General features: G+C 45.0%; 1 protein-coding gene across 1 annotated transcript; it reads left to right on the top strand.

The window, feature by feature from the left end:
* The first annotated feature begins 1,111 nt into the window (after positions 1 to 1,111).
* Positions 1,112 to 12,051, top strand: STC1 (stanniocalcin 1). Its single transcript, XM_019714825.3, has 4 exons — positions 1,112 to 1,470; positions 3,472 to 3,614; positions 4,294 to 4,505; positions 10,311 to 12,051. Exons 1-4 carry the CDS (start codon positions 1,353 to 1,355, stop codon positions 10,579 to 10,581), a joined length of 744 nt encoding a protein of 247 aa, XP_019570384.1. The 5' UTR covers positions 1,112 to 1,352; the 3' UTR covers positions 10,582 to 12,051.
* The last annotated feature ends 745 nt before the right edge of the window (positions 12,052 to 12,796 follow it).

The raw sequence follows: 12,796 nt of genomic DNA, 5'->3' as shown, positions 1-12,796 counted from the left end.
AAGTCTAGAACTTATCAGTCTCCTCTCCTACACATTCTGGGCTTTTCCTACTTCTCTTTCCAGTCCTGTGGGCCCCTCCTCTCCCCTGCCCCCCAAGAAATGAACTGGTTTCCCTAGCAGGTTTAGCCTTGCTTTGACCAGCTTATTGTTTCAATGTGATTATGAAGTTGCTGGGCTTGAATGCGCAGTTTATGAATTTCCAGGCATTTATGATGTCTCCCTGTTGAGTGCAGTGTGTGCGGGGCTGCACATGTGTCCCTATGGTAGCTAACACTCCTGGACTTTGCAACCCTGCTGGTGCCTAAAAAGATGGAGTCAAGGTTCATTTGTGTTACCAGAGAATCACAGTGTGAGAGGACTAAGGAATGCTAGACTCCAACCTTGATATTTCACAGCTTTCAAAACAAAGGTAGAGCGAGGTAAAAGGACTGGACCAGGGCCACAGAGCTAAGCAACAGAGGAACTGGGGCCACAGCCCAAAGCTGCCCTGTCCCAGTCCATCAGGGCCCTTCTGCTCATACATGGCCCCTTTCAAGGGATCACATGTGTGAGAACTCAGGATGCCCACATCCAACCAAAATGCATCACAGACCCGTGAACGTGGATATGCTGAGGAGATGCTGAGGAGATGGGGAGGCACTGTGCCCGCCTGTAGCTTACAACACAGACAATGTGCTGTTAAAATTAGGGTCAAACTGCTCTAATGAGGTTGAATTCTAATGCGAAGAGACCACACTATCCATCCTGCCAATGCTGCTGCCCATTCCCTGCCCTCTAGCTCATTTTGTAAAAAGATGGATAGCTTCCCAAAGCACCTCGTGGAGATTGTCATATGATTTTCCTTTCGTTCCATCGATGCAAAGTTATCCTTTAATTCTGTGAAAAAATGGCTTTTTCACACATCTATGCACACACAGTCACACACACATATGAAACATTGGCAGCAGGTACTTTTAATTTGCTGGAAAATATTTCTAAGAAGTCAAACAGCTCCAGCCCAATGAGTGCGCCCTCTGATTGGCTACCCAGACCAGTTGAGGGACCTGATTGGTCCCTGATCCTAAGGACCGATAAGAAGGCTATAAAACCCCTGGGTGCAGCTCTTGGGCCCCCAGTTTGCAAAAGCAAGAGGTGCAAGAAGCAGCGACTGCAGCAGCATAAGCAGCAGCAGTAGCAACAGCAGCAACAGTGTCAGCCAGAGCAGCAGCAGCAGCAGCAGCAAATCCTCAGCAAATCCTCACCTAGGCTTTCAGTGTATCCAGATCCACATCTTCCCTCAAGCCGGGAGAGGGAAAGAGAAAAGGGGGGAGGAAACAGAAAACCCCGACAACTTAGCGGAAACTTCTCAGAGAATGCTCCAAAACTCAGCCGTGCTCCTGGTGCTGGTGATCAGTGCTTCTGCGACCCATGAGGCGGAGCAGAATGATTCTGTGAGCCCCAGGAAACCCCGGGTGGCAGCTCAGAACTCAGGTAAGCGGCAAACCCAGGACCGGTTTCTCCCCCCAAAGAGCTGTCCTCATTTGCCTCTCGCTTTTGCAACTGTGTCTGTGACGGCTGATCTTGATAATAAATGTGCTTCATGCCTGATGGCAATAAACTGCCAGTGTAATCCAATAGCCTTAGGAAGGGGAGCTCCTTTGTTTAATAAATTGCACGCAACTAACGAAGACGCTGGGCGCTCTGCTGAGGGTATTTCATTGCATAAGCCTAGCCTGATTGCCTGAAATCTGGCACGTACCCTCTTGGGGGGGGAGGGGCGGGGAGAAGGCTTGAATGTTGGCATGCTTCAAAGCGCTCTCTATACTTTCTAGAAGCTGAAGCTTGATCGTAAGGTGAGACATTATTTGGCTGATGCCGTCCCTCTTCCTTCACCCTTAAGACTTGACTTCCCCACCCCTTCAGAGAACACACCGAAAGCACCCTCTGCAGACTGATTTACGGAACCATAGCCCTCAAGTCTCACAAATCCAGGACAGATTCAGAGAAAACCCTACACATCCCACCCCCACCACTGCTCCTTCTCTTCCATCCAGCTTTCTCTCCGGCTCCATTCAGTCGCCCAATGCAGCCCGTGGCTAGAGAGCCCCTTGAAAAGGAGTATTTGTGAAACGTAGCAGCTGTTTCTGCAAGGGGAAGGTCTCACTCCAGTCCTGACTCCTGGAGCAGTTAATTGTGTATAAGCTTAGCCTCTAAAGGAAAAGAATCCTGAGGAAGCCAGCACTGACACCTCTGCCTTTTGACTTTGCTTGTCCCCTTTGCTCCTCTCCCATTGCTGCCCTGGCTCCCCCAACTGTCAGCAAAGATGGGATCGCAGGTGTCCAAATGCTGCAGACCATGCTTCCCTCGGAAGAGTAGGTCCCTGCCAAGAGAAGGGCTTTGCTTCACTTCCTTTGGTACTTAGTTGCTATAGAGATGCAGTGATTCACAATTCGAGCTTGCCTAAAACAATAGCAACCCTAATGCATATTAAAACTGCTTAAAGCAAAGTTATAATTTGAACCCGTGGAAATATATAATTAGGGAAATGACTTGTAACATCCCAGAGGCTGCGGGTGGTGGGAGGGGGAGGGGAAGCCTAACCGAACCAGGCTTTTGATCTCAGAGGAGAATCCTATGGTATGAAGGCCGAAGCAGATCATTTTGTGTTGAGCTGCCTGCCAGGACACCCCCCGTCTGTAGGAGAGAAATTATTTTATGGGAGATCTTATCCAGAACGTAGAAAGCCTCATGCAAGTTCTTTGCGTTTTTCTTCCAGTCTTGCACAAGGGGTGTCTTGGCCTTATTATTCCACACCTGTGTTTCTCTTTTTTTTTTTTTTTTTTTTTTAAATGGCTTTTAATATGAGAGAGATTATGCATACCTCTAAGCACTGTCCTATGGTGGGGGGTTGGGGTGAAACATGAACGGATCAGATTCCTTTCTGCCAATATGAAGGTAAGTTAAAAGCCCTAATTCGGAAGGGACTCCTGGCAAATACTTCTCTGCCATTTAGACTAAAATTCCATCCTTATTACTCTGGAGTGCATTTTCAGGAGCCAAATGGACTCCTTCACCTTTCCACCTCCTAAACCTGACCACCAGCCACTGCTTTTGCTAGCCCATGCTTTCAGGCTCTAAGTGACGCCCTTTGGCTCTGCAGAGCTGCTTCAAGCACTGTGCATTCCAAGGACTCCAATCTTACTCTCCAGCCCCCCAAACTGTGTGGTAATGGTGAGACCAAGAGCCTGTATCTCAGAGGAGAAATGCATTCTCTCTGATCCATGTGCTCTGGCTCTTATAAGCCAAAGGGATCTGCCCGTCCCCTCGCTTTCTCTACTCCCCTCTGAATGGGTCTATTTACTGACCCCATCACAGACTTCTAGGTTAAGTTCTTCTGACCCCATGTCCTTGAATTTTGCCACCACACCTTGATCCTTTGGAACCAACCACCCTCACTATCTGACCTAGATTGGATGGACTTGTCTCTTTCAGCTGAAGTGGTTCGCTGCCTCAACAGTGCTCTGCAGGTTGGCTGTGGGGCTTTTGCATGCCTGGAAAACTCCACCTGTGACACAGATGGGATGTACGACATCTGTAAATCCTTCTTGTACAGCGCTGCTAAATTTGACACTCAGGTAATAAGACCTTGACCCTGACTCCCACTGGCTGCTTGTCTTTAATGTTGTGTTAGACTATCATCGTTCTGAGGAACCAGTCTTGTAGGGAACCAGCTCTCCTCATCATCCCCATTCTAAATTCTCATCTCCAATGTTTGTACACGTACACACACACACACATACACTTTTGGCCTGGAAATAGATTCTGTATAAGATACTCCTCACCCACTCGAAGGTAAAATTGTAACATGCTGCTGACAGAGGCTGTCTTGTAAGGGAGGAGTGATGAGCAGAAAATCTTTGCCTCTTCAAGGAGAAATAAAAATGTTCTTCTAGCAAAGAAGTTACTCTCACTGTTATGACCTAGCCTACTAGCTTGTGGTTTGAGTTATCAAAATCGCAATCCCAAGAACACAAAGCCACATTTTGACTATTTTTAAGCTGCAGGGTGGTTGATTAAGGTTCACCTCTTTTTTCTTTTGTCCCATTTCATTTCTGTGGAGCTTGGTTCTTACGGTAATCTTAGGGAGTAGGGACATTTTTTATCCCGGCCACAGCATACAATTTTCTCATTGCAAGGATATGCAGATGGCCATGATACAGTGCCAAGAGGCCCCTTAAGTTCCACACATTGTATGCCCTGTCCTCTCTTGTCAGCTTGAACTGAAGCTTTTCCTCCTACCCCCTTCCTTGGCAGGGAAAAGCATTTGTCAAAGAGAGTTTGAAGTGCATCGCCAATGGGGTCACCGCCAAGGTCTTCCTCGCCATTCGGCGGTGCTCCACTTTCCAGAGGATGATTGCCGAAGTGCAGGAAGAGTGCTACAGCAAGCTGAATGTGTGCAGCATCGCCAAGCGGAACCCCGAAGCCATCACAGAAGTCGTCCAGCTCCCCAATCACTTCTCCAACAGGTACGAAACAAGTCCACTTTTTTGCAATTAGGGTGGAGTGAGGAGTGGTTGGCTGACAGAGCCAGAAACAGAAAGGGGGCAAAATTGCCACAGTCATGCTCTTATTTTAGCTTGCAGTCTTCCCAGCTTTTGTAGGGAAAATGTTTGTGATTGGTTGTGACAGCTTCAGCAGGCTGGGATTTTTTTTTTTCGTTCCCCCACTGTTACAGGAAAAGTCTCCCCAAGCAGCTAATAGAAAGCTTCACTTGCAGCATCCCCGGGTGCATTTTCATTGTCACTGTCTTGCCATAAGCCTGAAGGGAATTGTGAAGTCTATGGAAACAAGCTTTTGAGACATCAAATTTAGCAGAATGACTATGCACAATACAACAGGCCGTTATAAAAACCCTGATCAAAGGTTATAGAGCAGTCTTTTAAATCTGCATGGATTTTGAGACAGCCCCAAGCCCAATCAGATATTTCACTAGGTAGCCCAGAGCAAGCCATCTCACTTCACTGGGACTCACATTTCCTTTGCAAAAAGTGAAATGGCTAGACTAGAAGATGCCCATATTCTCTTCCAGGCCAATGTTATCCCATTCCTCTACTCCTAGATTTCCTGGAATGAGGTTCTGGTGACAGCCCAGATCACATTCTCATCTTAGTAATCTAATGCCACCCAAAGCCATTGAGCTGGTAATATCTGAGCATCATGCCTTATTGTGCCCCTGACTCAAGGTCTTCACCAGCCAGGAGTGGATACCTAACACATGAGAGGGCTGACATCCTTGTTCCATGACCTAGAAAGGTTCCCAGCAAGACCTGGGCTTCCCCATCTGTGACCAAGTTAAGAGAGGTGCTGATGGGGCTGGCATGGAGGTATGACCAAGGCAACGCAGACTTCAGCCTTCTGTGACACCCCACAGGCTAAAACTTGACTCTCAATCCTTAAATGCTGCGATTCGTTGACTCTCCAGCCAAAGCTGGACATATTCACAAAGATCAGTCCTATTCATGTTACTCTGACCACCTGGGAGCTAATGCAGACTTGCCTGATTAATTTCCTAACCAGATGCAGCCACCCTTCTTCAGATAGTGGCTACAGCCTTGTCCTTCTGGGGTTTCCCAGTGATTCAGGCAGGTACATAAAGGCAACTGGGAAACGGGAAAAGTAGCTCCTCCTTAGAGAAAGGTTAAGACCCCTGACATTAAAATTTTGTACAAGTTCTGATTCACTCTTAACTGTAGGTCTGTCTTCAGAACCTGGTGTCAATTTATGAACATCATTTGTTCGGTCCTTGGAAGCCACTTTGTCATAGGTCCTAACTGATTTACTCAGAACAGGAAAATCAAATCCAGCATTTATCTCAAATGGCCTATCCCTTTGTATTGACCTTGGTCTTAACATTTTCCTAGGAAGATTCTTATTACATCTGGCGAGAAAAAGAACCTGGCTAATTGTTGGAGACCCTTTACCACAAGGAAGAGAAATAAAGAATTCTTAGTCTGACAGGGGCTAGGACAAAGGATGTATTAGTGTGGTAGCTGGAGGGCAAAGGGTATGTTAGTTAAGCAATTATTATAAGTTTAGACCTTTAAGGAGCCTGTCACAATTCATGATCTGTAATATGGCATGTAACCAACCAATTTTGAGGCAATACTCATCATCTCTCTATTTCAACTGAGGTAGCATCTTCCATTATGAAGAGAGATGTCTTATGGAAAGGATGACAGATTCTGGACTCGGTGAGCCGAACTGTGTAAGAAGAGACTAGTAATAGTTCTAATCAGGCCATTATTCCTTTTAATAGGTGCCTTCTTCTCACCTCCATAAAATGATCGCAAAGAATTTTGTTATCTCCTTCTTTCATCGTAGGGGAATCACATGTATTAGGAAAGTGGGGGGAAAATGGCCACCCCTTGAAGACCAGAACCTTCCATGCAACTCTTACCTTTCTCCAATTATTTCACTTCAACTAGCTAATATTATTCCTGCTGAGAACTGTAGAGGTTTCCGGTTCCATTCTGGGCTTGATTTGCTCTATTTAAGCTCCTCATTCTCCTGAAACATCCTGCTTTCCCAGCCTCTGTCCCACCATAGATTCACGCTAACTTGTGCCAATTGGCACAGAATTGTGAAAGGAAGTAGTTACAGGTTCATTCCACCTTCCTGTGACTTATCTAGCCTGAGATTTGGGCCTGGGAGAATCCAAAAGACTGGACCAGGAGCCAGGACAGGGAAGTTTTCCATGAGAGAAATGCACTTAGAAGTGGCAGGATAGCTGGAGTGTTCCCCTGGCTGAATTTGCAAACTAATCTTTCAATCATGAGGGAAGGAGGCAAAATTGATCCGGCAGGCTGGACAGTTATGGGGCTTGGGAAGGAATCTGACCAACCCAGATCCAGAATGGGAAAACTGACAAAACTTCCAGCTCTCTAGGGCATGGATAGGGAACAGGAAACAGAAGAATAATATTGATCAAGGGAAACAAAGGACTATTTATAAACCCTCACACAGTATGTTCCTAGGCAGTATGTGTGTATTTGGGTAAGCATGGCTGAAACAGTAGCTATGGAGAATATCTGATCTTATTCTTTTCCAAGGAAAAAAAAGGCAGTAATGGAATTTCCAAACTGGGAAAGAAGAAAGATGCTTTATAAGGTCCTTCCAGGCTGGGGGATCAAAACGCTTAGTTCACCAAGTCTTTGCAACAGATCCCCACCTTCATAAAGATGAAGACAGAAATCTTAAATCTTAAGGCCCATCGTGTAAAGGATGGGACTTAAGCAGAGCTGCACTATTTTTTTGTTAAATTGAGAAGGGACATATGTATCAAATCCCTACGAACACAGAATGTATAGGTGACCATAGAGGTTATCTAAACTAACTGCCGCATTTTACTGATTAAAGAACAAAGGCCCAGAGAGGGTGCGACCTGCTGAAGGTCACACAGTTGGTAAATGACAGAGTTGAGCCTAGAACTCGCATGGCCTCAAGCCAAGCTATTTGATTTCTACTTCAAAAATGGCAGCCAATAAAACCTGCAGGATAATCCAAAAATAGAATACCAACCAAGCAGAATTGAATAAATGTGCCCCAGGGTGATCAACAATTAGATTTGTGTAAATCCTCTCCTCAAAGAGAAGGCACATCTTACCAATAGCTATAGGAACATCAAGACTTGGTACCAGATGGTGCTCAATAAATATGTGACAATTGCTAAGTCATCTTTTACTGGAGATCTAATCTCGTAAATAATCTCAGTGACTTATATATAGGAAAAATCTGTCTCATTAACTCACACAATCCCAGAGGTCAATGCCATATTCCATCCCTTAATGGAGATGCACAGAATTAGCTCACTGCTTGCTCTGGCAAATGGTATTGACATCAAGGCAGCCTGTCAGGTTTTCTACTTGGAGGAGCTGCTGATGGAGCCATGAATGTTTTCTATTCCAAGGAGCTCTCTTGGCCTACCCTTGTTGAGTTACCAAAGCTCCATGAGAGAAACTAAGGGTAGGTTTGGGTTTAGTCACTAAGAGCAGGATGGCAAGGTACCAAGAAACACCAAGAACAGATATCCTATCTAGGCCAGAAGAGACAGCCAACAGTAAAGGTGGGAGCCCTCTGGGAAAGAAAGTAGGCCCTCCCTTGGACAGAGTGGGCCAGAGGGACACACCTGGCCTTAAAGAGTTATGGCCAGCTACAGAAGCTGAGTTACCTTACTGGCGTTAGACTTCTTCACCCAGGCAAGAGCTTTCAATGTTGATTTAAGGAAAGACTATCTTCTCCAGCCCATATGGGAGGTCATCTGGTATAAATAGTTCTTTCTAGAGGTGGAAGTGTTAACTTCTAAGTTATAAAGTCCTACTGGAGAGGGGAGGGAGGGTCAAAAACCTTATTCTCTAGGATCTAATCACCCTGTGAACTGGATACAGAGATTCAGGGGACCCATGACCTAGCAGAATCCACAAGTAAAGAGATGCCTGGGGATCGATGTGGGTGTGTAGACTTCTGAAGCCGTTGGTACAAGTAGCTTATTCTCAGTTTTTCCAAAACCATTTTTCTCCCTACTTCCCTATCCAAGAGAGATCTGCTTTGACTCATGTGCTTTATAATTCCAAGGGGTTGGAAAATGTGTTTCTCTGCCAAAGAATCCCAATTTTAACAACAGCTGGATATAAAACCCCCCATCCTCGTGGGAGAGATGGAGCCAAGGCTATGTCTGAGACCCAGACAGGCCACTGGTCTTTCAGTCCCCAAATTCATTCTGCTCACTCACAGAAGGGTGACTGCTTTGCTTCATTACCCACGTTCCACACTATTTACTGTACATCCTTGAAAGGACCTCTCTGGGGGGTTAAGTTATTCTGGAAAGATGTTTGATCCTGTGCTCTGGGAGGTGAGTTAAAAATAAATAGGTTTCTTTTCACGGATGATCTTATGGCCCTGTCGATCCCCAGGCTCCTCTGAGGAAAGGGTCTCTCCACATAAATACTGCAGAAAACTGTCCTCAGGAGAGTCTCTTAATAGTGAACACAGAGATAATGGCTTTTCACAACAGTCACCACCTCAAAATGGAGCAAACGCATCCCTACTCAAATCAGAAAATACCTGAACTGTCCTCCCAAAGAACAGGACAAATAACTTCTATGTATAAATATTAGACAGTTTAATCCTTTCTGAGCCATAACACTTATCTGCAGTGTTTTGGATGTTTAAAGGATTTGCACCAAACATGAAGGTAGTTCATACAAAACACAAGGGTTTTTTTGTAATCCCACACCTACAGATAATTCTTCTGATGGGAATCATGACTTGTGGGAGAGAATTCTATTTTTAAAGCTTCATTTCCCCTGTGGCCACAAAATAAGTCAACAGTGAATGGGTGATATTCCCCTATGATACTAGCACATGAGGGATACAAAGAATAAGGACACAAATCCTGCCTTCAATAAGTTTAGCGTCTAGTTCAGGAAAACAAAACCATCACTAACCACCGAATGCTGTCCTATGTGATGCTAACCAAATATCTATAAAATGTCCAAAAAAAGGAAGAGGCCAGAAAAAGCTAGAGCAGTGAGAGGCTTCCTGGAATTACTGAGGCATGAACCATTAAAGACCATGAATTGTTCCATGTAATATCCTCATTGCCTGGCATTTGGCCTTCTCACTACACTATATCTTTGGAGTATATTGACCCTGAAGACAGGAGATTCCTTTACAAATAGATGTTTAGTCAGAATATGTACTCATATGCATGGATACCTACACACACATAGCACCAAGAAAAAGGAAAGTTGCACAGAGGCATCAAAATAACTGCAAATCTATGTGCAATAACTATTATTATAAGTCTCAAGTGTTGGGCTCACGCCATGATATTTGACTAAGTCCCGCTTCTGTTACTAACCCATTGTATGACCTTAGAAAAGTCACCTCAGCTGTCCCACCTTAGTTTCTCCTCTATAAAATGAGATGCCGAAATAGTCATTAAACGGTCTCTGCAATTTCATCTAGCTCTATGATTCTGTTTCTAGAACTTTTACACATCACTGTCAGCCTACCACCCAAAGTAGATCCCATGAGCTCTAAACACGAAGGCAGACCTGTCTTGCATTGTGTGCTAAATCCTGGAAGCGTGCGTGCTCAAACGAAGAAGACACTGCAGGAAGGCTAGAAGCCAAAGCAACTGTCAGCTGATGAACTCTGGGTTTGCACAGTCTGGCCATTCGGGACCAGTGTTGGCTGGAGCCCCAAAGAAAGCCCGCTCTGGCTTTGTTCTCACTGAATGACTGTCTCACGTGTTCTCTTTCTCAATGCAGATACTATAACAGACTTGTCCGAAGCCTACTGGAATGTGACGGCGACACCGTCAGCACCATCAGAGACAGCCTGATGGAGAAAATTGGGCCCAACATGGCCAGCCTCTTCCACATCCTGCAGACAGATCACTGTGCCCAAACACACCCTCGAGCTGACTTCAACAGGAGGCGCACCAGTGAGCCACAGAAGCTGAAAGTCCTCCTCAGGAACCTCCGAGGTGAGGTGGCCTCTCCCACCCACATGAAACGCACCACACAAGAGAGTGCGTAACCGGGGAGAGGTGTTCACAACCTCACCAAACTAGTATCATTTAAGGGTATTCACCCACCAACTTTGAGTGTACTGTGCCTGGTTTGATTTTTTTTTTTTTTTTTTAAGTAGTTTCTATCCCCCCCTTAAAGAAAATTGCATGAAACTAGGCTTCTGTAATCAATAACCCAACATTCCACGATGGCAGTATTCCCACAAACAGAACATGTGTGTCTTTCTGCCTCTCCTCAGGAGAAAGGACCCTCTTTTATCACTTTCCTCTCCCATGTCTTTTCCCAGCTCCCCTCAAAACTACTCTCAAAGATAAAACATTCATGTAATTCCCCAGTCATTGTAATTTGAAGAGCCCTTTAGAATGGTTGCCCCCAGTAGAGTTAGCTGATAAGAAGCAACTTAATTTAAATGCATGTCTTAAATGCTCATAAAGATGTTAAATGGAATTCGTGTTATGAATCTGTGCTGGCCATGGACGAATATGAATGTCATGTTTGAATTCTTGATCTCTCATGAGCCAATGTCTTATGGTCTTGATCCTCCAATGTCTCATTTCCTTTCCAACACATTTACCAAATTGCTCAAGCCTGGCTCTCCAACCAGACTTTGAGCCTGCCTCTTCTTGCATCTAATGAAAAACAAAAAGCTAACATCTTTATGTACTGTAACTGCTCAGAGCTTTAAAAGTTATCTTTAACAATTGTCTTAAAACCAGAGAATCTTAAGGTCTAACTGTGGAATATAAATAGCTGAAAACTAATGTACTGTACATAAATTTCCAGAGGACTCTGCTTAAACAAAGCAGTATATAATAACTTTATTGCATATAGATTTAGTTTTGTAACTTAGCTTTATTTTTCTTTTCCTGGGAATGGAATAACTATCTCACTTCCAGATATCCACATAAATGCTCCTTGTGGCCTTTTTTATAACTAAGGGGGTAGAAGTAGTTTTCGTCAACATCAAAACTTAAGATGGGCCTGTATGAGATAGGAAACACCAACAGGTTTATCTGAAGGACCCCAGGTTACGATTTTAATCTCCCAGCCCACCTCAACCCAGAGGCGACTCTGACTTAGACCTATCCTGAAACAGTTCTGTCACATCCAACTGGAAATGACAGGAACCAAAAAGAGCATCCCTTTGGCTTGTACCACTTAGAGTGTGATAAGGCCGATTACACCTTGGGAAGTGGCAGTTCTTGACTCACCACCTTTCTTCGGTGCTTGGTACACCTGCAAACGGATGATGGGTGGGAGAGTTTCATGAAATCAATCAGGAATGAGTCAATCAGCCTTTGGGTCTTTAGTTCAGGGGACTTGGGGCTGAGGGGGTATAAACAACCCTGGGATGTCCAGCCTTAATAGACTTCTCTTACATTTTTGTCCTGTAGCACGCTGCCTGCCAAAGTAGTCCTGGCAGCTGGGCCATCTCTGTAGGATTGCAAAAAAAAAAAAAAGAAAAAAAAAAAAAGAATGAGGGAAAAAAGTGCTGGTGGTTTGATCATTTCTGCCGTGATGTTTACAAGATGGCGACCACCAAAGCCAAACGATTAACCTATCTATGAACAACAGTAGTTTCTCAGGGTCACTGTCCTTGAACCCAACAGTCCCTTATGAGCGTCACTGCCCACCAAAGGTCAATGTTGAGAAAGGAGGAGGGAGGAGGGGTAGGACTGTAGGGGCCACTCCAAACTTGCTCAAGTAGAAACTATTGGTGCTTGACTCCCACCAGGCTAAACTCAAGATTTGACCAAATCGAGTGATAGGGATCCTGGTGGGAGGAGGGAGGGCACATCTCCAGAAAAATGAAAAGCAATACAACTTTACCATAAAGCCTTTAAAACCAGTAACGTGCTGCTCAAGGACCAAGAGCGATTGCAGCAGACCCAGCAGCAGCAGCACAAGCATTGCTGCCTTTGTCCCCACACAGCCTCTAAGCGTGCTGACATCAGATTGTTAAGAGCATTTTTATACTCAGAACTGTCCTATCCCCAGGTCCCCAAACATATGGACACTGCCTTAGCCTCTTGGAAATCAGGTAGACCATACTCTAAGTTGACTCTCTCCCTCCCTCCCTCCCCCACCAGGCAAGGCTGAATTCCCCGAACCAGAAAAGCTATTAAAGTGTGTGTGTTGTGTCCATTTCGCAAAACCCACAAAACCAGGACCCCAATGCGACAAGTCGTTCATGAGTATTCCTAGCAAAATTCTCTCTTAGT

This window comes from Rhinolophus sinicus, chromosome 15, assembly GCF_057876585.1.
Source record: "Rhinolophus sinicus isolate RSI-liver-muscle chromosome 15, RSI-T2T, whole genome shotgun sequence".
NCBI lineage: Eukaryota > Metazoa > Chordata > Mammalia > Chiroptera > Rhinolophidae > Rhinolophus > Rhinolophus sinicus.
Note: the sequence above shows the minus strand (reverse complement) of the source record. Positions and strands in the feature narration are given on the sequence as shown.